The 25388-nt window shown below is 38.3% G+C and overlaps 3 protein-coding genes across 7 annotated transcripts; 2 read left to right on the top strand and 1 right to left on the bottom strand.

The window, feature by feature from the left end:
* On the bottom strand, positions 1-2933 carry LOC114763256 (transcription factor bHLH130-like). Its single transcript, XM_028952877.1, has 6 exons — positions 1913-2933; positions 1043-1395; positions 757-927; positions 548-613; positions 406-474; positions 1-314 (listed from the first exon to the last, which is right to left on the bottom strand). The coding sequence occupies exons 1-6, from the start codon at positions 2373-2375 to the stop codon at positions 252-254; spliced, it is 1185 nt and encodes a 394-aa protein (XP_028808710.1). The 5' UTR covers positions 2376-2933; the 3' UTR covers positions 1-251.
* LOC114763261 (transcription factor bHLH48-like) lies at positions 1775-25159 on the top strand. 2 transcript variants are annotated; one of them, XM_028952888.1, is made up of 8 exons: positions 1775-1785; positions 19621-20141; positions 20245-20373; positions 20500-20565; positions 22057-22125; positions 22751-22822; positions 23470-23677; positions 24704-25159. In XM_028952888.1, exons 2-8 carry the CDS (start codon positions 19710-19712, stop codon positions 24739-24741), a joined length of 1014 nt encoding a protein of 337 aa, XP_028808721.1. In that variant the 5' UTR covers positions 1775-1785; positions 19621-19709; the 3' UTR covers positions 24742-25159. The 2 variants fall into 2 exon arrangements, with proteins under 2 accessions (XP_028808721.1, XP_028808720.1); XM_028952887.1 differs by lacking the exon at positions 1775-1785 and having other exon boundaries at positions 19099-20141.
* Positions 8611-13613, top strand: LOC114763262 (protein cornichon homolog 1-like). 4 transcript variants are annotated; one of them, XM_028952890.1, is made up of 5 exons: positions 8611-8807; positions 8969-9150; positions 9546-9668; positions 10850-10940; positions 13533-13613. In XM_028952890.1, exons 1-4 carry the CDS (start codon positions 8730-8732, stop codon positions 10893-10895), a joined length of 429 nt encoding a protein of 142 aa, XP_028808723.1. In that variant the 5' UTR covers positions 8611-8729; the 3' UTR covers positions 10896-10940; positions 13533-13613. The 4 variants fall into 4 exon arrangements, with proteins under 4 accessions (XP_028808723.1, XP_028808724.1, XP_028808725.1 ...); XM_028952891.1 differs by lacking the exon at positions 13533-13613 and adding an exon at positions 12531-12551; XM_028952892.1 differs by lacking the exon at positions 13533-13613 and adding an exon at positions 11822-11843.
* Positions 25160-25388: the final 229 nt, after the last annotated feature.

Here is a 25388-nt window from a genome sequence, read left to right on the forward strand (position 1 = left end):
TTTAACCGATCAAAATTCTAATAAGAGAGAAAAAGATACTATTACTGTATTACATAACTTAATAGGCATACATCATCAGAATTAAGCTGTACAAAATTCAAAGAACCTGAATGCGTTGGTTAAGAGCTACAAGCTTTCTGTATCATCCAATGACTATAACAAAACATTTATATGCGGCTGCTTTCTACTTACTTTTCAGCATACAAAACCCTTCTTTGCAAGCTTTGTTCATTATATGTTAGTGAACCCTCTTAATTTCCATGTGCTTTCCGCGCGTTAGTACATTTGCAATTTGCCCGTTTCTCACTCAGAGTCTGCAGAATTTCATTCATTATGTGAGTGCAGACGCAAAGTCATCAATTAGACCATCATAATTCTGGGCAAACTTAATTTCTCCTTACGTACCTTGAATTGTTTCTGAAGATCTTTAATATACACAACAGCCAAGTCCAACATGTCTGCCGTGTTCGTTTGCTGCCAAGAACAAATTCATACAATGACAAGCTTCCCACATACAGATTATAAAAATGCGAATCATGAATCTTACCTTGTCCATGTTTGGGACAAGATCTTGTAACTTCTTCATTCGCTCACTGATACGAGTTCTTCTGACCTGTATCATAATAACTTGTTCTCAGAATCATCTTAAGTTATTTCTCATACTTTTAGCAAAGAACTAATTAATTACTTCACTCTGCACGATACAAACAAGCACTGCCATATTTAACTGGCGTTGGCGCAGAGATAAAACCCTACCCTTTCGGCTATGCTTCGTGGATGAGTGGCGCAGCCCCGCTTTGCTCTTATTTTACAAGGCACAGAATCTGGGAATTGAAGAAACTTCTCCACAGCAGCCATATGTGATGGGGTTTTTGGCAAACTCAAGTGATGCGATAATACATTAACCCGACTTCCAGGCTCAATATTCTGAACAAATCAACTTGTTTATATCAAGAAGAGGGAAATCGAATAAACAGAATTGGGTGAAAACATATACATAAAAACTACGGGCCCCGAAAAACTGAGCAGCCGATATGCATACCTGAACGTCAGAGTACACCTTTTCATTGCCAGTTTGATCTCTTTTAAAACCAGGGAGATTTTCTGACACATATGAGGTATCATTCCAAGAAGCATAAGGAAAGCCAGGGCCATAATACCGAGTATCGCCACTGTTATTAGCTCCCACTCTACCATCATCTGGGCTCGTTGCTCCAGTACCCTCACATTCATTTTCAGAGATGTGGGACAGGGCTCCTAGGGAGCTACTTCTTGATGAGAAGCCAATCTGATTCTTCAATCCGTTGTTGATAGATGGAGTAAGTCCATCATTGCTACTGCCGTTCATCCCGCCATAGTTTCTTATCCCTTTGTTGGAGCCATACGCTGCAATTTACAGTTAACCTCTCGGTATTTTATTAAGCCACGAAAATCAATTATATTTCCCTTTAAGAAAGAAACAGGGTCGGGCATCTATCGTTACTTTATGGGTCCTCAAAATGAAACCACGATCATCGTGTATCAAATATACTTTTTAAAATTCACAATCTGACGTTTATGACTACACGACAGCCAGTGGAATTGATTTGCGATAAGAAATCAGAGTGAGCTGAAATGTAAATTAAAAAGAGCAACCGCAGAGGCATATGCAATTCGGATCACCAGATCCCAAATAATCATATAATGGAATCACTTGTCCAGAACAGTATCAAATTTTGTTTAATTCCTTGAGCTAGAATTCCATATACTCCTAATAGTCAATCAATCATACTATCAAATTGTGAAGTCTAATTTCGACGCAATTTGTTATGTTGCGGATGCAATTTCTATTTCCGAGGTAACAAGATAATTGAAAGAATGCCAGAGCTTTGCTAAAAAGCAGCCTGCAAAGGAAGCAGAAGAACTACTGTACCATTAGCAAATGAGATGTTGGAGAAAAGACCAGCAGGGGAGCTACTTTGCCTAAGAAGAGGCGAAGCAAAGCTTTTCGGCTGAGTTACGTGATCCATTCCAATTGAACCCATCTGTCCAAAGGAGGTGTCCATGGAAGAACTGTAAGAAGAACTATGCCTTGGATAGTGAGGTGGCAGCCCGCTGCCACTATAGCCTTGCTGGGAATTCATACGGCTCAGAGCAGCCTCCGATGGAGATTTAGGGGGCTTGTGTTCGGATTCGAATTCTTGAAAGCTTGACGACGCCGTATCGTTGCTATTACTGCTGTTTGCGAATCTCGAAATTCGTCTCTCGGATTTAACAGATTCAGCAGCTTGTCTGAAATTAGCGAGAAGCGAGCTGGGCGCAGAGCGAAACCGAGCCAATCCTGAATTGGATTGATGCGGCTGGGGCAGATAATTCTGATGCGAATTCAAATCCATAAATGCCTCTGTTGTTGGCCCTGTTCCTGATTATTATAGCTTTTCCGCAAAGGTAAAAGTCACCCGCACATCGCAGACCCGAGAATCGTTATCTAAAAGACCCGCCGCTTTATCCAATAAAATTCTGAGAATTTTGATTGTCTTCTTTCTTCTTTTAACTTTCTGAGGGGAATTTTCAGCTTACTCTCTAAGCAGGGCGGGATAAGATCTTGTAAAAGAAGCATCCAAAGGGAACAAAACCCTAGATAGCTCGGGAAGGAAAAAAGCTGAAAGGTGAAGAATAGATACAAAGATCCTGTGAGAATGACAGGCAGATTATGTTATGCAGAGGTGATTAGGTGCAGCTGTAGAATTGCTTTGGGAAGCAAATAAAATCACACGAATGAAAGAGCACACAGACACAGAACAAGAGAATGGAGAAAGGGAAGGAGAGACAGAGAAGGGACGAAGGCAATATACTGATGCTGGTGGCCTGGTGCTGCCGCCAGTTCAGCCAATAACAAAGTACAGGAAGACATCCACTGACGTCCCATTCCCCGGTGCCCCTCCTTTGAGTTAGTGATTCATTCATTTAAATATTTACGAGTACAGTTATGCCCTCACCACATCCTCTCTTCTCCTTCGCATAAGCTTATGGGTCAACTTTCACAAAAGTAACAATTAACAAAGCCTAATGCACTATCTATTTATTGTTGTTACTTATGAAAAAGTATTTTTCCTTTTTGCAGAAAGTTGTCTTATTTATAATCTATACCACTAACACACCCCAGCGGCCGGAGCCGCACAGTAATTGAACAAAGCTACCCACCACTAACCTTACCTCTTACATATAAACATTCTTATTTTCTATTCTATTGGAGATTGAAATATCTGACAGGTTTAATCAGGTGGCTAGTGGAAATTGTAATATTCATCACATAGTGTGAGCTTCGTATATTTTATATAATTTAAAAGGTACTTTTTTTTTTATAATTCATGGATGATATAATTCAATATGATAACTTCTCTGTAGTATGGCCTAATCCAAATATTTACGTCTCCGTAGATGGTTGTAAGCAGATCTGCGTTCTTAGATAAAGAACGTTTTAAATAAAAATAAGTGATGAGCAGGCCGTTGATTTAATTGCATTGAGATGTTCGAATTTGACGTCATGGTCAGCAGTTGGGAACCCGGTGGTGATAGCCATTATTGGTCGCTTAGATTGAATATATTAGATTTCTATCCATAATAGAGCCCCATCGTGACACGCCGCCATCACGAATTGTAATTTTTCGCTTTTAATTTGCATTTTATGGAAACCCGATCGAAGACTAACAGCGTTGCAGTTTTAGATGGTACTACAAATATTATGCCAGTTGCAAACAAAAAAAGCATACATTTGGACGGATTTTAGGAGTTTTACCCACGTCTAATAATTATAAACCCACAAGTGATGTGTAATTGCATAATCATACCGAGTAGTTTCAATAATTATTTCACTGTGACGTGAAAAATGAAAGGACGAATTCGTTATGAATAGGAACGAAACGATGGAGAGAGTTCCTAAATTAAGTGCAAGTGCGGAGTCTATGGACATCGACGCATGCAGTGATGACTAAATCTGCATTGACGGCCGAGCAAATTTTTGCTTGGTGCATAGTACTTAATATAAAAACTATTTGACTATTAAATATGTGCTGTCTTCTCTAAAATATTATCTGCTAATCATTTATATTAGCTAAATTATTATTTAATAAAATATTTAACATGTATAATAACTACAAGTATTATATTAAGAAAAAACAGATGAATATGAGAGGATAAATATTAAAATCTTATATTTATGATTAAATTGAATGTCAAACAAATTCTTATGTTAAACATGAGGTAGCGCATCTTAAACTTAGAGTGGGCGGGTCGTAACAATCAGTTAGTAGTAAGTAAAATTATGATTAAACAGATGGTATTATAATTAGCAGATCGGTGTCAAGAACAGAGCAGAGTAAGAATCTTTGAATAATTAATAATGGATTAATACTGCAGAATGGAGAGTATAATATAATACTGCATGCGAACTTGCAACGAGTTATTACCGACCCCCGGTTTTGAGGACACTGAATCAGTCATACTAACCCAGCATCATGTTAATTAAAAGTCCAAGGGTTCCAGATAAAATATTTTCATTATTCTGGGGGCAGAAGCAGGACATGATTATCTTGTCAAGATAAAATACAATTTTTGGTAGGTGTAATTGTCACCTTCAATAATTTTTTGAATATTTTTAAAAAAAATGTTTGACAGACGCATCGAAATTGTTGGAATTATTTGAAGATAAATATTAATTGAAAAAAATAAAAGGGAAAAAGATCGAACGCGTGAAGGATGACGGCGTTAGGCAGAGAATAAAAAAGTCGCAGTAGCTGGATAATTTTTTTTTTTTCGGCGGAAAATATATTGACGTGACCGCCGTGAGGGGGCCTTTGCCTCTTATGGCGGCCTCATCGCTTTCGCTTTCGCTTTCACTGGGCCTTGTCTCTGGCGCCGTCTTTCCAGAGATAAACGTTTCCTATTTAATTATTACTCTCCATCAAGATTACCAAAAGAACGAAAGAGGGAAAAAAGTTGGATTGAAATTGAATATAACATTACTTAAATTTATCAGTCATTTTTAGTGTACCCACTTTGCCATTGGGATTCCTTGTTCAGCAGAGACTCGTTCAAAACGGAAGTCAACTTGCTGATAATAATAATGATGATGATGTTGATGGGAAGTTACGTTCTCGAGTAAAGGAAGGGAGAAGAGCGCAGAATCTAAATTGGGTCAGGTTGAGGGCACAATATCCAGCGAAGATGGAATGTGCGGAAGTTAGTCTCCGCTCTAGATATCTATTTGTGGTTATTTCTTTTAAAAATATCTCTTGACTACAAATTAAACAACGACAGGGAATTTAATGAAAATGAGTATATATTGAGGGCGCGGTCAAATAAAGTCCCCATGCACGGAGGCTATTCTTCCTCCCACGGTCATTTTACTTGGCTGTAGGGATCCAAGGCATCGCTAAGAATATTTGAGATGAAATGCTGTTTTTTAGATAAAAGAGACTTGTAAAAACATTTCGGGATGTGTACTTTATGTGTTAAAGTCGTGGTCAAACATCTCCGTCCTTCACGAAACTTGTCCTGCTTGGATCAAAGCTTCGCCATAACATCTCAAGTTTGGATCTGATCTGGGCGTTTGGGTCTGGTCCAAAACAAATCGATAAGGATAATGGGAATGGCGTCGCTTATTATCAGGCGAAGTAGGGGTGGGATTGGGAAAAGGGGAATGCTAAGAAGGGTTACAGGATAGAATATTAATGTGGAGTTCTTATTTTACATGTATATATTCCGGAGACATCGATAATAACACATATACGCGATGAATGATGTCATGATGCATTATTATTATTATTATTCACAGAGAAGCAGCTTTTAATTATTGGATGGAATCTAGTTCCACCATCTGACGATAAATCGAAGACAGGGCAAAATAAATTAAAAAGACAGTGGTCCCGTGCCAGTATCACGGAAGAAGAAAGTAGAGCCGAGGAGGGCAGAGGGACAGAATAGATGAAAGAGTGGACCAAAATTCGATGCCCTCCACTGCACTCTGCTGCAACAAAATGTGTTTTTTGTGAACACAAACATGTACACGTGAGCTACAGGTGTTGGATGCAGTAAAATGAGTTAGCCCCTCACAACATGATCGAATCAAGGTTTTAATATTGTCAAGAGAGGTATTTAGATTCAGTACATAATAATGTCTCAAATAGAATTATTTTTATCAAAAAGATACTTGTATATTAAAAAAAACCGTATACACGCGAACACCTTTTTAAAATTTTTCTTTTGCCTTTTATTCAGAGGCGGCAATCGCAGTGACATATCAGGCCCATCATCCAATGTTAGATCGGCCCGCACATCCCCCTAACTCCAATATTAACCCTCACCCGACAAACGCAGGATAGGGACGAAAAGGGGTTGATTTCTGTGCCATCACAAATGCCATATCCTAATACAAGTTTAATAATTTAGAATTTTGCTTCACTCGTCTGTCTTTTAGAAGTAAATGAAAAATTTAAGTAAAATCAATATACTGGTTGATTTTCCAATTTATAGAAACTATTTATACACTCTATAACAATTCGGTAAATGATAAGTATTAATCATAATTTGTGAGTGACATTGATTTGCTGTGATCTGATCTCTGTAAATTTTATATTTTTGGAAGCCTTGTTCTTGTGGGTGTTTAAATTTTACATCAAAAGCCCATAATGAATGGCTGGGCTTGCTTCCCAACCTTAGTGGGTGTCGTTGAAGCGCGTAGCCACCTTGCCTGGGTGGGCTTTACTGAAAGGCAATCAAGGGTAGAAGAATAGGTAGAACCGCAGAAGAATGCTGGTGAACCCGTCTGGCTGAAACCCAACAAAATGAAGGAACCCAGATAGAAGTCATTATCTGATGGGGAGGACCAGGAAACTAACGAAGAAGGAGTTGATCTTGTCATTTTCAAAACTCAATCTTGACACGGTTTGAAAAGGATTTGGATTATTTTAGGGTGAAAAGATGTGCTGCGAGGAGACATAAATGCACAAGACGTGTTAGTGAGGCCCGCTAATTGGAACTCCAAACCCCAACGTTCTTGTACGCGTATGTCTCTCTCCACATGAACGTAGCAGCATATTTCTTGACCAGGAGAAATATCTCATCTAAAATATAGGGCGATCCACGACGGAATCCAAAACATGCTTTGGAACTAAACTCACTGTGTTGGCAAAAAAAAAAAGAACTAAACTCACTGGTCTGGTCAATCTCCGCTTTCGAGAGTTCACTGTGAGAAGGATTTTCCCGACTCCAAACAAGGCCACGTGAAAAATTAAAAAAACATGCACCAGGCATCAGCATCTTCCTTCGATAGGTTTATGCGCTTAGCAGTTAGCATAATTGGGTATGCAAAAAATCACAACACGTTCCCACCTACCTACGTCTATAAAATATTCTTAATATAAGACATATTTAACTAATTTAATTAGATTAAAAAAATTAAAAAAATTAGTTAATTATAAGAAATGTGACAAGTTTTTTTTAAAACACTATAATCATCTTTTTTAATATCCTCCCTCCTTTACTTACTTGATTATAGTTAAGAGAGTATCCATAAAGGTAATTTAGAAAAAAATGATAAATATAAAAAATAGGTATTATATTTAAGATTAAAATTAACTTAATAATTATGTCTTATATTAAGAATGAGTATTAAATAATGATCTCACTCAGATTGGCTAAGATAAAATGTTACCGGGAAAAAAAAAATCAAAATCCGCCCGTTTCATTATTACATAGACTGTTCTACAGTACTATCACGCTGTCATTTTACCGAGAATGATGATTTTTAAAATTGATGGGCTAATTTTTTAACTTCAAAAAGTCTAAGGCTCTGTTTGGATAGCACCCCAAACCATGGTTTGGGGAAAATGCTACCCAAACAACCTCTCCAAAAACCAAAACCATGGTTTTGGGTCAAAACCATGGTTTTGACTCTAAAACCATGGTTTTGGAAAAAGCAAAATTTTTTTGCTTTTGGAGAAAAAAGGGAGAGTGTGAGGGCCTATATGATATGTATCTTGTTATTTTTTTTATAAACATATTTTTTTATAATATATTTAATCTTATATTTTATAAATATATATAGACATTAATTATTTATTAATTATATTATCTTATGTATTATTAATTATGTTGGTAAAAAACATATTATTAACAATTTTATTTCTTCAAATTAAAATATATCATAAATCTATTTTTCTGTAATTATCATATTAACTTATGTCTTTTTTTTAGTAATTTGTATATATAAAAAGTGCTTCTGATAACAACTATCCAAACACTCTCACTTCTCAGAATCACTTTTTTACAAGATCTATTCTTCACAGAATCTATTTTTTCCAGAATCTATTCTCCAGAATCACTTTTCCAAACCACGGTTTGGTTTCATCCAAACACACCCCCTAAGCAGACCTGTTTATCCCGGGAGGGAGGGAGAGGGGGAGAGAGAGAGAGGTTTAAGCCAATTTAATTTGATAACAACTCGATTAATGTGGAAAAGAATTTAATTTATATTAATCGGACGCAAAAGAATTACTAAGAATAAAGGAAGAGGAGAGTGCGACCGGTGAACGGTACCAATATATTGCGTCAAACACTGAAAGAGGGCACCAAAACTTCCATGTTTTGAATTTGGGATTCTTGCAGCTTGCACGGTCTCCCTCCACTTTTTATTAGAAACCCTACTTACTCGGCACCTGCGTGTTCCTGTTCTGCTCCTTCTTATTTTGATGGGTTGGACTCTGCTTTTTTGGCTTCTAATCTGTTTTCCTCTCAACATTGCCCTCCTCGCCTCCACTTTCTACCAGGTATTGTTTACTTTACCAACTATTCCTCCTCCCCATTTCTCTCTTTTTACCCCCCAAAAAGATAAATTTTGTTGCCAGTTTGATTGCAATACACGATTCACTCTGATTCTTTTCTTGCTTAGTGAATCGTAAGTTCTGATTCGTTTTCCTTCTGGTCCCAGGTTTTGATCTTAACAGACTTGGAAGCTGATTACGTCAACCCCTATGATGCTTCATCTCGGATCAATTACTTCGTCCTTCCTGAGTTTATTGGGCAGGGGCTACTGTGCGCCCTCTTCCTCTTCACAGGGCACTGGTTCATGTTTTTGTTGACCGTGCCCCTTACTTGCTATCATGTTATGCTGTAAGTTTGATTTTTAATCTTCCAAGAATTTTTTCCCTCGCGTGATGCTTCTTATTATGTTTGGTAGGGATAAGTTTCTCTCTCCTGTTATTGCTGTTATTTTTGCTTAAATTTTCATCACATTTCATTATTTCCTGGTTGGATGCTTCTGGAAGATGTGTTCAATGTGCCATCCACCTTCCCGTTTCGAATTTGTTTACTTTTTAATCAATAAAAATGTTGACTGTAATGTGGAAATCTATAAACGAATTTACAATGCCGTGCATTTGAGTGAAAAATGAATTACTATCTGTGATTTTTTTTTCTGTTTTTATTTTTTGTCTGGCGCTTCATATGAATGTAGCCTAGGGATTCATATGTTTCCCTGGCATGATTATCTTCTTTCAACGACTTAGGTATGTGAAGCGGCAGCATCTCCTTGATGTCACCGAAGTGTTCAGGGTACTTAATGCTGAGAAGAAATATCGGATTGTCAAGCTTGCCTTCTACTTATCTCTCCTCCTCATCACGGTATTCAGGTTTGTCATGTTCTTAACATAGCACATTCTGGTCTTTTGTCCTTCGACGTGTGATTTCTCCCCGCATATTATCAAGTGTACCTTTTAATTAAAGTTTTCTGGGAGGGACCAGCTGGCTTATCTTAGAATCTGCATTTTAGATCAAACACCTGAAGTTCTCATTGGATAACCTAAAGCATATGATTTTTTTTCTTTCTCAGAATAATGGATATAATCTCACAGAATTTGCTAATTGAGAGAAGAAATGATGCAAGCCATATTGATGAGTATGTAATAGTGTGTGCAGATGTCACTAATGGCATGTATGAAAGAAGACATACATCTTGTGGTAGTACTAAATGTGTAGAATGCAACGTTTCCTTTAGTATCAGCTATGATGTCGACATACAACATCAAAATTAAAGTTAATCTAGCCAGACCGCCTTTTCTGCTTCATCTCGTTTCAGTTCAGTTTTATTAAGTCATCTTGTTATCTACATGGGGTCTGGCCTGACCTGAACATTGGTTGAGTTGAAATATAGCCTGGTAGTGAAGGTGGACTGAACTTAGTGGGCACCTCATGAAAGAACAGTCTCTACTTCACAGCTTCACTAAATCAGAGTGTTATTCATTTAGTTTCCTAGTTGCTTCTTTAAGACAGAACGACTTGAAGCATCTCGTCTGCCTCTAACTTAAGTTGGTTCTTGCACTTGATGTCAGACTTTTCATTCTCAGTCCTCACTGACCTAGCCACGTCAAGATCCTTGAACACATTTGTGAAATTTTCTATCATAATCATAACAGCTGTTGACATCTCAAGATCGTGAATATTTGTGTAGGGCTGGGGTGTTGTGGGTTGGTGCAGGGCAGCATTGAAAACATCTTTCTTCTAATAAGCCATTTCTGAATATGGAACATTTGAATGCTATAGAAGGCATCTGTTCTGTAGCCTTGTCTCTCGCCATGCAATTTTGATATGTTTTCCTCCCTTCTTCTCTTGTGGTCCTCTTTTCGCATTTCCTTTTCTGGGGATAACTAAGATGTGTGCTTGCATGGGTGGGATAGATCTGTGGTATCGTTTTAGTTCTACGTTCATTTATTTATTTATTTTGCTTTGTGAATAACATTCTTCATGTCTGGCTAACTTCGTTACCCCCGAGAAATCTAAAGGATAAATTTTTCTGCCCACTTTCTCTTTGCAGGCTTACGTTATTTATTGTGTACTATTTAGATCTTGATGATGACTGATGATTCTTCATGTAACCACTTTTTGAGCAATATAGCAATCACTCTGTAAGTTGCTTCTGTTTCTTTGGCCTCTTCCTTGGTCTATTTTTTCGTGGATCAGTCTGTACTATCTTTTAAAGTCAACCGCGCATTAAAAAATGATTTGTTTGTCAATGGCTTGAATGAATATTGGCAACTTGGGATATGACCATCGTTTGAACGAATATTATTAATTCCGCCTCCTGCGTACTTATGTTTAACTATAAAGGAGAGGTCAGCTAAAGCATATCTACTTTTTTCGAAGTCACATTCCTTAGAATGTTACATCATGTTGTAAAAACTCTTGGGCATTAACTCTGCTAGTTAGTTAAAAAAAGTTGTGCTTTTCTCGGAATCAACTGTGAAAGAGGGTTTATCTTCTAAAGCCTCTCGTATGCTTGTTTGCCTGATGTGGTGGTGCTGAATCGCAATTCCAAGGGAAAGACGTATCACGTCCAGCCATGGCTTGATCGGTTTGGAATTTTTTTTGTTTTTTCCTGGTTGGCTTCTGCTTGGCATTTAAACTTGGGACCTCCAATTTAAGCCTTCGTGGGCTTACCATGAGGATCAAATGAGCCAGTCTTTGCTGAGCATCAAAAGGTAGGAGAGAGATATCCTGCCTGAGTCATTATGTTGTCGGACATGTTCCCATTGAAGGGACCTGAAGCCATAGCGGGCTGCAATGGTGATATAAGCTCGAGGACAGACTCGCGATGCTTCTGTCCAAGACGCGTTTACTTGGGCTTGATTAAGTTGTAGGTTAGATGGGCCTCCTAGAGATAGGAGTTGGTCTTTTCTGGTGCGGGTCTTAGTCTCTTCGGAAAATAATAAAAAGATCCAAATAGGCGTCGTTTTTGGAGCGATAGTGCGATGCGCTTTAGTTCTTTACTTTTTTTTTTTTTGGGCAGGTGTTAGTTCTGACCTCTAAGTTGTGGTTGATGAGTAAGTTGAGGAGCTATTTCCTGAATCATTAGGCGAAGGACTAAGGTGATAACGTTTTCTCAGTCGGTCTCATGTTGTGGTCTTATAGCTCATCCCGGTTGATATTAAAACGTTTGTTCGGAGATAGGCGGGCTATGTATAATATATGAGATTGTTCACCACATAATTTTCTTTACCTCCATATAATATAAAACTCATTAGAAATTGCGTTATTTATAAGCTACAAAAATGGACTCGCTTAGATTTCGTGTAAAGCATAGATCAATAATATAATTTTTTCTTTTGGTGAACAAGATCAATAATATAATTAGTTATAAGTATTATGAACAAGTCTTAAATGTATCAAATATAAAATCAACGAGAATTCATATTATTTATGAATTATAAATAATATGACTGACTATAAACTTTATATGATGCAAGGGATTCAAAATCTAGTGAATTTCATTTTAAAAAAGGTGAAAAAAGGAGCATGTGGTGTGCTGAAAGTTATGTCATAAACGTGGAAGTGTAGTATATGCCGCAATAAAATCCGATAATTTCTTATTGGACTGAAACATCACTAGAGTGGAAGAGCAAAGAAGCATTACGTTGTCAGAAATATTAGAGATTTTCCTTCCTCGGTTCCATTTCAGATGTATTAATACGATGCGTGCTGTATTTTGTATCCTGCAGGGTCTGGCTATTATTATTATTATTATTATTAAAGCAAAGCATCAGTAGATAGCTTTAAATTTTGAATGATATGGTGGTGGAAAGAGCAGTGAAAGGAAGGGTAAAAGAGAGATATAGAGAGGTGGGCATTGGGGTTATGTGTGAGATTAGGTGAGGCCCTAAAATTGAAGGTCGAGGGAAAAGATGAGTTGAGAATGAGAAGGAGGCCACCCCCAACGCCCGACATCCTGTAGGCACCTTCCCAGCACTGTGTCTATGCCTTCCTCCCCTGTTCTCTCCTTGGTAATCCCCATTACAGCTCTGTATTACTTACATTACCCTTTCCATTTCAACTCATAACTCCCGATCCCTGTGGTTGTGGTGGTGTGGTGGGCGCCCCCGACCCTACCCAATTTCCTCTGCTGACGTCCTCTCACCTGTTGGGTCCTTTTCTCCCTCTGGGCTCTGTCTTCCCTTGCGGGCCCATTATCATTAAGGCCTGATGTGCCCTGCCTCCCGGCGTCACTTTCACGAGGGCCCCCCGGCTACGCCAATCTCACTGTCATGTCCTCTCCTTCCCTTTCCTCTAATATCCTCCCCATTTCTAGCTGTCTTTCCCTCTTCCCCATACTACCCCTCCCACCGCCTCCATCCCTGTTTCTTCCCTTCTTATCGCCAAGGACCAAATTCCCAACTATAAACAAAATATGACTGACAAATAGTCTCAATCCATGAATGATTAGTGTTCTTTAATTTCGACTAGAGGGAGAGACAGCCGGAAAGAGGGCGAGATATTTCAAAATTTTGTTTGTGCGGGAAGATAATTTTGGTGGGAGAATATTAAAAAAAAAAAAGGAACTTTAATTCCGTTGTGTTTGGTTTATATAATTTAAGAGACGGGGCGAAAGAAAGAGAGGAGATCAAAGATACTGGAGTTGGGCACAAAGGGATGGAGTGTGATGCCTCTTTCAGCTGATTGATTTGATTTCATGAATATGTTCTGTGGTCTGTTTCCCATTGCAGAGATGCTTATTGCCAGACATGTCTGATCCACTCACCTTCTCATACTGCCCGCCCAACTGTTCTCCACCCCCAAAATGATTCCTCATTCCTCTCATAACCACTTTATTATTTATTTGCATCATTTAATGTGGAGTTCCCTTATATTTTCATCTACAGTCCCAGCCAGTCCCATATCAGCTCCTACTTCACAGCGTTATTTATCATTATCTCCGTTTTCGTTGCTACGCAGGGGTTTTTTTTTTTTTTTTTTCCTTCAAGCGATTCTATCTTAATCATTGTCATTTGAATTTTGATTCGTCAAATTTTACGAGATTAGTCTCTTCTGTTAGACTTAATTCCGTGAGAGGCAAGGTCACTGTCTCCCAAGATATAATGGGCCTTCTTCACGTGGGCTGCACACTCTTTGAGCCCCACTGAAGCGGACATTCTCTTCTCTTTGGGCATTTTATTCATAATGATGACAAACAAAAAATCTAATTATAATGCATTTCGTTTTCGTTTCAGGATTCTAATCTCTACACTAAACAAAAAAAATTTATAGAGAGAGGGAGAGGGATGGATTGTGATTTATGAGGAGATCTTCTGTGGTCCAAAAAGTCCCCGTAAGAATAACTTGCGAATTTGGTCAACTTCAATACTTCATCACCCCATCCGCTCAATCTCTTTCTCCACTATCCTTTCTTTCTTTCTGCCTTCCCCTGCCCGCGTCTTCTGTTTTTCGCCGCTTCCACAGTAATTCAAACTAGGACTAATCAATTAAACCAATGATGAGGATAAAAAAGACAACAAGTTTCTTTTAAAACAATTCAAAGAAAAAAGACAACTCTGCTCCTGCTAGTACTCTTTTTAACCATCTCCTTCTATTAGTACTTAATAAACACATAAATAAAAAAATCCAGTCATTGGAGGACCTGTATTATTTGGTTGTTCTACTAGTCCTCCTAACCCGTCCCCCTCCTAAAAAAAAAACAAAGGAAAAATAAGACGAGTGCTGTCACTTGTCAGTATATGCCTAAGTAAATAATGTAACAATAGTAAGAAGAAAACGGGCTGGGATGAAGAAACTTGGGTACGAACACAAAATATGAAATCACAAGAAAATAAGTATGAACATCGCAGTTTAGTAGTTTACACCTGTCGCTCCGTATTTTCTTATGTATTTTTTTTTTTTGAGCTGAAGTATTTTCTTATGTATTGTCCCCAAATAAAACAGAGAGAGAGAGAGACAGAGAGATTTGTTATAGAGGATGTGTGAATGGGTAGAACCGTAGAAGCAGTTAGTGGAAGAAGATTTGACGGGAATTACTGGAGAGGAAGGTGAAGTGAAGGTGACCCATTTTACCGGACGAAGAGGAAAGGAGCGGGCTATTAAATGTCAATTCAGTGTTGAACCACAAACACAAGAATCCAGTGCTAAGCTACCAACTGCTGTCTGGGTGAGTGAGAGTAGGACCCTAGGACTCATATCATATCATCCGCGAATCTGCATCACAATTCGAAGTCATCACTCGTCCATTCCTGCTCAACTCTTTCAAGTGGACCCACACGACCACGCTAGGCCCTTTCCAACCCTAATGGGCCTTGTCTCCTTCCACGACAGGCCCAATTGTTCTTGTCAGCTTCTGTCTGCATCCTGTCTTCCACCCTTCTCCTTCCCTTTTCTTTTTTATTCATTTTGAGCGGATTTTCCTTCCCAATTTTCCTTCCCCGTTACCCCCCCATATATATATATATATATATATATTTAAAAACGAGTTCACTGCGGTTTGTTTTCTATCTGCCAAAAGTCAACCCTCCAAAAAGATTCGTAAGTCATCCTGAATTTGGCTAGTTTAGAGGCACAACAAGTTTTCAGACATAATTTCCCATGCTTAGTGAAATGCGAATAAAAAATATTTCTTACATTGTTTAATAAAAAAGCAATATTTTCTTAAGGTGAGACGAAAATATGATATATACTGCTCATGGATGACTTATTATAACGAGGCGGAGATAATAAATGATGTTCTGCCCCTCACCAATCAAGGTTTTTCCTTCAAGAAGCCATATTGTGCAGTGTACGTCTGATTTTTGAAACGTCATAAAAGAAGCACGGGAGTGGCAAATAATTAGTTGGGATAAAAGGTCATAAAAGCGCGTTGGCGGGAGGTTGGAGAGGAGAAGCTTGATGGGAATGGACGAAATAGGTACGCGTACGTCCCATGGAGGATTGGGATGGGTCGTTGGTTGGGCGGGCAGTGACAGCGCTGAAACAAGCAGTTGTACTGCAACTTTGGTTAAGTCTCAACCTCTTCCCCATGGGACAGACTCGTTACTGCTTGTTGTTCATAATAAATGGCAGCCCTGGTGGTCTTTAAATAGTGAAGATGAGGCGCAGGACCACTTATTATTATTATTATTGGAGCTGCTCCAACCTCACCTTTCTCTGCCACACACTTTGAACATGTCACCTCAATCTCCTCACAGAGAGTCCTTAACTTGATGTTCTAAAACATGGTACAAAAACATTATACCTCATGTCTGATTCATGTTCAGGCTGCATTGCATTGCGCTTGCACCAACCACAATTGTGAGTGCATGGTCAAAAAATAGGGCGACAGTGGGATTGTAAGAGGAGGTTGGAGTGAAAGAAGCTGGGGAAGGCAAAGAGGGTGGGTAAGTGGAGGATGGAAGAGGAAGCAAATAATGAAAGAGAAGAGGGTGGGATATAGGAGGGAAAAGGCAACATAGGGGTGTACGTATTAGAGAAGGAGAAATGAATGAATAGGGAAGGTACCACTACCAAATTGGAAGAGGAGGGTAGCGTGTAGTGTAGAGTTCAGAGTAGGCGTGAATTAGCATATGGACAACACGACTCTGTTGCTTACTCATCTTCCACCTGCAACGCCTCAACTTCATAATCACCCCCTCTATGCCTGTTTATTGTTTAACTATTGCTCATAATAGTATTTATTGTTAAGCTAATTATACTTATCTATTTAATGTCGCCATAATGCTTTTATTATTCAGCTTGAGCTATCCAAACCTCGCCTTCTATTAAAAGGGTACAGCAGAGACAGAGCAGGTGCAATTTTGAAGAGAACTCGAAGCTTTTCAATAATTCTCAAGTTACTTCAAAATTATGACGAAAGAAAAGTATACTTAGACGGGGAGCTCTCTTCCATTCCTTTTTCTCCCTCAGTTCCCCCCCCCTCCACCCCTTCCTTTTTAAAATGTACCGTTTGACTTTATTGAGGTGGCTAAAAAGTAAACCACAACTTTTGTTTGCTTTGATGTCATGACAACCCTCTTCTTCTAACGACAATTTTGCTTCCAAAAGCCTTCATCAAAATTCCCCTTGACTCTCTGTTTTTATTGTTACTATGATCATAATGATGGGATAATCATATTTTCCAACAGATAACAATTCTGTACAAAAAGTCATCTGAAATTGAAAAAAATAAAAAAGAAAGAGGCAAGGACTGTGCTTTCAAATGGTGTTACAGTGCAAACCAACACCTGTAATACCATAGACAAGGGGGAACAGAACAGGAAGAAGTGGTTTGATGTGATTTTTTGAGTGCACAATTATCTGAGGCATTAAGAGCAGAATAATGGGGGGAGATGGTGTTTTTCTAACGAGGATAGATATTCCGAAGTACAGGGAACATGGTTTAGTAGAATAAAGGGGGGAAACCTAAGATTTACAGAAGGAATAACAAATGAAACGAGCAACTCGTGGTCCTGTCATTAGTTGTCAGGATAATTACTAATTTCCTATTATCACATAATCGCATGCTCCAATTCTGATCAAAATGAGAAGCAGCGATGGCGACAGGGCCTCCTAAGTGTGGTCGACGAAATACTCCGGTTGAGGCAAAAGCTGAGGGCTCCCATTTGGGGTGGGGGGGGCTCACCTTTTTCTTGGGAACCCGTTACTGCCCTGTCTCTTTTTTCTTTCTTTTTACCTCCGAAAGATACGAGGGGCAGATGAGTAATTGGAGTTGGGAGTCACTTGGACGTTGACAGGGCAATGGAAGAAACTTTAAAAATTAAATTAAAAAAAAAATGGAGAGAAAGAACAAGAGAAAATTATAGAAAAGGAACCCTCAAATTAGAATTTTTCAGTTCAGGCACATAAAATGATAGAGGAAAAAAAATAAATCCAAATTAAAATTTTGAAATTAAAAAAAATGATAAAAATGTCTCTTTGTGAATAATATATTTTAAAATATAAGTTTTGATTGTGAAATAACAAATTTCAATTTAAGATTAATAACACATTTTATATAATATTAAATTAATTAAAAATGACAACAATTCATATGAAAATAATAAATCCTGAATATGAAATTACAGATCTACCTTTGAGATTAACAACACGTTTTTTCAATGACATTAACAAATCAGCATTTTTATATTTTCTTTAAATTTCATAATTTTAATATATATTTTTTTATCATTTTGAAACATTAGGTGTCTGAATTGATAAACACCAATTTTAGGGTATTTTACTGAATTTTTCCCAAACAACAATAATAGAAGAGGAAGAGGGGAATGCGTATAAATGCGAGAAAAGGACGCGTCATCTTCCACGATTAACAACTCTGTCGGGCCTTAGTTCCCGTCCGGTCCCCAACCTATGGGACCGAACCACTGTTTTACGGCCCAATCTTCGCTCACACAGTCCAGTCCACTTCTCTTACTTGAGCTTTTTTTTTAAAAAAAAAAAAAAAATTTTTAAGCTCGGTTCAAATAGCTTCTAATTTTTTTATGGACTCTCCCGCAACCGCAATCATTTATTCACGGACGGTGATCTCATAATTGTTGTCGTCATTTTTTCATGAAAGTTTAAATCAAATCTAAAATGTTCACTGTTCCTTTTTTTTTTTTTGGGTGGTTTGCATTCAGCATCACTCGTCAGTCGTTACGTAATTAGGGGACTCTTTTTTGCCCCATGACCTTGACTTTAATAATTCCATCTGCGGTTAAATAATTTTTTTGGGGGGTATCGAATTAATTGTAGTATGGTGTTCAGACTTCATCGGCTGGAATTTCAAGACTCATAATAGCATTATTTTTGGCAGTTTTGCGGTCCTAGTGCTTGGTGAAATCGTAAGTATTTTGATTTGCAGGAAACTTTCCCAATATAATGAGCGAACGTAAAGTAACAAGCTATGAAGACAATAAAGATGGAACTGAATATTTTTGTCTTTGTTCTTAAGTGGTCACATGAGAATTACTATATATAAAATCAAGAGAGTGAGGTGAGAGAAGAAAAGCTTATAAATTTACCAATTTAGGGGATCGATATAAATTATTTGTGGGGAGGGTACGATTGGACTGCATGGCGTGTAAAGTAATAGAAGTAATCAATACTTAATAATGAGGTCAGAGGGGAAGGGGGGATTATTGTGAGGAAGACATGCAGGGGCTTGGATCTCACGGGAGGGAGAGAGGGGCAACGTCGCGGGATCGAATCTCCGTAATATAAAATAAAGAAATGAAAACGGGAAACGGAGGGAGGGAGGGGTTGGAAAGATGAAAGTTGAAAATCAGAGTTGGGCAGTGCTTTTGGTGGTCCCCAGCTAATTTTGCTTTTCGCCTTTGCGCAACGAATTGTATCGTCAGAACCGTACGGGGAGAGTTGCCATCACTCGTATACTTGCCCACTTGTATGAATTGCAGATACCCGTATAATTCCACACACCCTACTCCCCCCCCCCCCGCCCCGGTAGCGTAGCCTATACTTCAAATGCCTCAGAAGCAATCTCTGAGACAGAATCTGAGACTACCACAGACCACCTCCGCATTGACCCGCCATTGAAGCTCCTCTTTTTATATCTCCCCCTGCATTCCTCCTCCTCCTCCTCCTCCTCCTTCATATTCCTGCCCCTCCTTCCTTTCATTGCTTTACTTACTCCCACTCACTGCTCAATCCCATCACTCCCTCAATGTGTGGAGTGAATAATTTGGTTTGACATTATAAGAGTTGATAATTAGTCAAATTAATCATCTGGGCGTTTGACTTTCTCAAGATTTCGAGGTGAATTAACTTCTACTCCTCACAATTTGGATCATTTTTAAGCAATAATGGAGCAAACTACAGGAGGCCTGCCCGGATCCGGTCTTGCTATTCGTGAGCATGACAAGACCGCGCTTGAATCCATCCAGTTCAACCAGGAAATTCAGGGAATCATGGCACCGCCCCCTGAAAACGCCAGCTCCTTCACTGCACTTCTCGAACTCCCGCCGCCGCAAGCCGTGGAGCTCCTTCACTCGCCGGACTGTGGTGGAACCGCCGCTACTAGCAGCGCGTCTGCGAAATCCCTATGCCAAATCAACAACCAGAAACCCTATCTATTCCACTCTTTCAGTGGCAATTTAACCTTTCCTGCGAACGCCGCTTTGATTGAACGCGCTGCCAAGTTCTCTGTGTTTGCCGGGGAAAACTCTAACCCAGAGGATTCCAGCGTGGTTGGACGTAATTCGAGTGCCAATTTGGATAAAGTAAAGAATGAGCCCCCAGAGAGCGATTCGAATCCTAGTCCAATGCAGGGCTGTGCTTCTGATCCCACCGTAGAGAACCCGAACCAGAGGGCTGCAAAGAGGAAGGAGCGAGAGAAGAAGGTACCTTAATTGCTACAAATGGAGGGTTAGGGTTTCTATTTTTGGTAATTTGAGTGAGATTAGTGCTTGAAACCTGAAGTAATTACGGAGTCTGTGAAAACAGGTTAAAGTGTCCTCAAAGAAGAGCAAGGGCGTCGCCGACGAGGCCTCCGGGGAAGCGGAAAAGCTTCCCTATGTTCATGTCCGAGCTCGTCGAGGTCAAGCTACAGACAGCCATAGCTTAGCAGAAAGGGTAATCTGACTAATATCTTCGTTAACCACTCATCAATAATTAAATTAAAATTATTTTTTTGGTCAAAATTTATTTTCGCTGAAGTAAATTTCTTTTATAATATAATTTTATTATCAAATTATATAGGCTAGGAGAGAGAAGATAAATGCTCGGATGAAGCTTTTACAAGAGCTGGTCCCCGGCTGCAACAAGGTCGGTCCCTTCAGTATTTCTAATCCTCGGTTCCCAGGATTAATTAATTATGCTTTATTAATTTTTCGGAAAGGCCTATTATTATCTGATTAATTCGTCTCCCAAGAGCGCAATTATGTATTAAACAACGGTTCTTGTCATTGTCACCTTTTCACCCAAAAAATGCTTGCTTTTACATCAAGAAAAGTGCCCACTTCTCAGTGGGTCTCAACGTGGCATTTATGTAATTTCGCTGGCATTTTGGGAGATTGGTTACAAGTCTTTTCTAAGGCTAAAGTAGTCATCTCAATTTTTGAGGTCCCCTAATCTGGCACCCCGGTCATTCTATTCTGAGGTCACACCGGTGATGTTCCTGTAGGAGGTAGTAGAGTGTCTCCATTGATGGGTTTATCCGACTTTTGGGGTTTCAAGTTTGGACATGAATACTTGGTCAAAAAAAAAAAAAAAAGTTTGGACATGAATCTGAAAGAAGCTGTTCATAACCGGTAGAAAAATTTACATAAGGAAGATTGCATATTTGTCATTTTTTTTTTATGAACATGTATTATGATTGACATCAAGAATATCGCGTATGTTAGTCAATTTTTTAAATGAACTTGTAATTATGCTTCAAATATGACAGAATATGTCATGTGCTATGCTGGAAGCTTAAGCCAATCACTTTCTTGCCTTTCTTCGGCCTCTTGGCATTTTGAAGAGACAGGAGGGTGGGCTTGTGGGGTGGTGGAGGGGTTTTTCCCTGGAGTTATTCTGGCTTTAACGTCTGGGAGACACATATTGCTGTCATGTTGAAACTTGAAACTCGTATCCGTGGGTCCCTTGTATAATTGAAGTTTTAATCCCTTCTTGTGAAGGTGATGATGCCATTATCTCCGAGTTCGGTATACATCATTGTGGGATGACGAAAAAGAAGATGAGAAAACAGTTCATACTTTTGGCGCATCTACCTAACGGCAGCCCTAAGTGGCTTGGGATATTGTACATGTTAAATGAATGTCATCTAAACGCAAGTTAAATACAAACCTTAGGATTCATCACTCCTTTTTTTTTTTTGTGGGGGGGGGGGCTTATTTTGAGTAGTTTGAGGTGTACTGATAATATTAGGGAGTGTGGGCTTGACTTGGTGTTTGGCTACTAGATAATTTATCATCGTGCAGCATCTGATTTATGTTGTTTCATACATGCTTTTGAAGAATTGCTCCTGGGGTTTATCTACGGGGGATAATAATTCAAGTGTTCAACTTCAAGACACCAAACTGACTTGGATTAAATGTCGGGCTTAGATATACTCCAGAGTCATGATCTATGAGCCTACTAAATTGTCTCCTGAATTTAAGCCATAACTTGCACATTGTTTACTTTGGGTTATGAAGTTTTAATTACATAGACAAAGATCCTGCGGGGCATCATTTCAATTGTGTTAATGTTTTTCCGTGGTAGTTATTGATGCAAGCAACTAGATATCTGACTTGAAAAAGATTTGCTCTACAGATATCGGGAACTGCATTGGTTCTGGATGAAATCATCAACCATGTGCAATCTCTACAGCGACAAGTGGAGGTCAGACCCCTAAGACATTTTCCAAAATTGTTTAAGAAACCATTGGAAGGCTAGGTTGTCATTAGCTGGTACTGAATATAACTATGGATAAAGTTTACGCCATGGCCGTTTTTCTGAACCCTCAAAATCGACAGTCTGTATGGCTTCTATGAGATTATGGAATATTTTGGCGGTCCTAATCCACTCAATGAAAACAAAAAAATATTACTTAACCGTAAGCCCTAAATCTTTAAGCAGTCCCAATCTTATTCATTTTGGACTTCATGATTTACCATTTCCCTTTAATTATTTTTTTCCCCAAGAAAAGGAAGGTGAGTTTCGTTCAATAGCAAGTCCTGCATTGTGGACTTGTGGCTTGAAATAGCAGACTCCTAGAATTGCGCATTGCTTAGTTTAGTGTAGATATATGACGATATAAAGTGACAGACAATTTGCAGAAAATGTTTTCTTGAAACATCGTTGTGTCTAACTGAGTTGGCATGGCAACTGAACTGATACCGAAAGTGTTACTAATGGCAGAAGATTAGAAGGAATAAGGATTTTGGTATTGATGACGCAATGTAGTGAAGTTTAAGTTATCTAATATCGACATGATCTTCTGCTGATTGAGTCACTCTGATTTCAGTTCTTATCAATGAAATTGGCCACGGTTAATCCAAGAATTGACTTCAACCTTGACAGCATATTGGCTACAGAAGTAAGTAATAATTGATCTCACTTCCTCAATGATCTTTTCTATTTCCGAAAATATGTTTATTTGTTTTTGGCTTTGGGGAGTCTTGTGGTGCAATGGACAAGTTAATTTTTTTCGCTTTATGAAGTTGCTGGAATGGAATATAGAAGATCTTGCATTCTTAGCTGATTTGCTTCCCCCTTCTCTAGAAAGAGAAATCAAATGTGATGCTAACCAGTAAAAAAGCAACTTTTATGTGATGATAATCCCATCTAATTGTATTTATGTTTGATATGGTTCTTTGTTCAAAATTTTCAAATGGTGAACTTGAACTTGGGGCTGGCGGCAGTGTAAATGAAAGAAAATGGTTCGTAGTCAAAACTCAAACATTGTGATTCTATTCATTCTGCAAGATGTTGCGCCGGACCTACTGAGAAATGTGAATTGATTTATGAAAATGAATGTCAGCCGAGCCGATTAAAGCTTTCTCTTCAGTTGACACACACTCTCACACACAGGTCTTGCTCTATATTTCATGAATCTGACCTGATTATGAGCACTCTAACTTTGTGATTAACGTCATTGTGCCTTTATATCCTTAAATAGGATTAGTGGATCCTGGAATTTAATTAATTTATAGTAGCTGACAGTTCTCCTTCGTTAACTCATAGGGTGCATCTCTCATGGATTGTAATTTCCCCAGCACGGTTGCACCTTTGATGTGGCCGGAAATCCCAGTCAATGGAAACAGACAGCAATATCAACAACAGTGGCATGTTGATGCATTCCACCAACCACTTTGGGGCAGAGAAGGAGGAAACCATAACTTTATCACTCCAGATAACTCTTTTTTGAGTTATGACTCGTCAGCAAATTCAGGTACATCTTAGGCTCTTGGCTACAGCTTTAACTGCATATGCGTCCATCTTAAAAGCCCAAATCGCAAAAGCTTTTCTAGTTCTAACTTCATCCGTATTGTTTCCTATAGCCATTGGCATTGGGCTTCCACAAGTCTCCAGATATTGGAACTATTTGCCGCCTTCTATCTTCTTCTTTTAAACCGATTAAGGCACCGTTTGGGTGACACCCCAAACCATGGTTTGGGGACCCAAACCATGGTTTGGGTGATAAGTCACCCAAACACCACCCCATTTTGCCCAAATCATGGTTTTGGGCCAAAACCATGGTTTTGGCTCCAAAACCATGGTTTTGGAAAAAGCAAAATTTTTTTACTTTTGGAGAAAAAAGGGAGAGTGTGAGAGCCTATAGGATATGTATCTTGTTATTTTTTTTATAAACATATTTTTTTATAAACATATTTAATCTTATATTTTATAAATATATATACATATTATTATTTATTAATTATATTATCTTATGTATTATTAATTATGTTAATAAAAAATATATTATTAACAATTTTATTCCTTCAAATTAAAATATATCATAAAATCTATTTTCTCTGTAATTATCATATTAATTTATGTCTTTTTTTTAGTAATTTGTATATATAAAAAGTGCTTCTGATAACAACTATCCAAACACTCTCACTTCTCAAAATCACTTTTTCATAAAATTTATTCTTTCCAGAATCTATTTTTCTCAGAATCTATTCTTCAGAATCACTTTTTCAAACCACGGTTTGGTTTCATCCAAACACACCCTAAATGAAACAATTGAACACCAAAGGTCTAAAGATCGTTTGAAAGTTGTAATTAAATTTGAATAAATGAAATTTGGCGTTTCTGTCACTTAGATTATTGTAGGAAGTTATAAATTGCGGGAAAGGACTTCAGGTGTTATCATGAAAAAATACAAGCGGCTAGACAGTTTATTTTTAACTAAACTATGCCGGAAACATTGAAAAGGACAACTTTAAGACTGAAAATTTATGTTGTGATACAGCAACTCTGCACTCAAATCAGTTGAAGATGGAACTGTGAAGGCGCATAGAAGTTGTATCAGCAGCTGGTAGAAGAGTAGTGTATATACAAAATATAGAATTAGCAATTAGCTGTGATTTGAGAAGCATCCACATTCAGCAGGGTTTCCGTGCCTTCTATTTGTGGGTCGGAAACCGGGATTTTCCTAAACCAGGAAGAAGAATTGGTATGCCATTCTTATTAGAAAAAATATTATTACTACTATGTATACTAACTATAGGGGTCACTCAATCCAATACTTCATTCATGAGGTTATTGGTTGATTCAGATTGTAAGACCATAGAGTGAACTGTTACTGAACTTTCATGGGAGATTGTTGCTTTGTTTATTGACTGCTATTTAGATTATTGGTTCTTTCTGTGGAGGTGCGTGAAACAAGCTACTTTAATTTCGAATAACGTGTTGAATATTGTACTTCCCTTTTTTTTTTTTTTTCCTGTTTCTATCAAACTGAAGATCAAATTTCGCTATTTGTTGAGCAGGGCTTGCTGCACCGCATTTTATTGTCTTGCTCTCCTGTGCCTCCATTGCAATGGGATTGATCCTTTTTTTTTTTTTTTAATTTGTGGGACTATTTCGTGGCGTTTGACTGTTTGACTGAAACAAGTATTCCAAATACATCCAATTTCGTGACAAACGTTTATGGT

The sequence above is a fragment of the Neltuma alba genome, unplaced genomic scaffold (assembly GCF_004799145.2).
Source record: "Neltuma alba isolate B1F8T4 unplaced genomic scaffold, ASM479914v2 tig00011268_pilon, whole genome shotgun sequence".
NCBI classification, from domain to species: domain Eukaryota; kingdom Viridiplantae; phylum Streptophyta; class Magnoliopsida; order Fabales; family Fabaceae; genus Neltuma; species Neltuma alba.

Coding starts and splice junctions, on each gene's coding strand:
- LOC114763256 (XM_028952877.1), bottom strand. CDS start 2,375: ATGGATTTGAATTCGCATCAGAATTATCTGCCCCAGCCGCATCAATCC. Junction 928..1,042: donor AGGTGTACTCTGACGTTCAG/GTATGCATATCG, acceptor TGATTTGTTCAG/AATATTGAGCCTGGAAGTCG. Junction 614..756: donor CACGAAGCATAGCCGAAAGG/GTAGGGTTTTAT, acceptor ATTATGATACAG/GTCAGAAGAACTCGTATCAG.
- LOC114763262 (XM_028952890.1), top strand. CDS start 8,730: ATGGGTTGGACTCTGCTTTTTTGGCTTCTAATCTGTTTTCCTCTCAAC. Junction 8,808..8,968: donor TCGCCTCCACTTTCTACCAG/GTATTGTTTACT, acceptor TTCTGGTCCCAG/GTTTTGATCTTAACAGACTT. Junction 9,151..9,545: donor ACTTGCTATCATGTTATGCT/GTAAGTTTGATT, acceptor TCAACGACTTAG/GTATGTGAAGCGGCAGCATC.
- LOC114763261 (XM_028952887.1), top strand. CDS start 19,605: ATGGAGCAAACTACAGGAGGCCTGCCCGGATCCGGTCTTGCTATTCGT. Junction 20,142..20,244: donor GGAAGGAGCGAGAGAAGAAG/GTACCTTAATTG, acceptor CTGTGAAAACAG/GTTAAAGTGTCCTCAAAGAA. Junction 22,823..23,469: donor ACAGCATATTGGCTACAGAA/GTAAGTAATAAT, acceptor GTTAACTCATAG/GGTGCATCTCTCATGGATTG.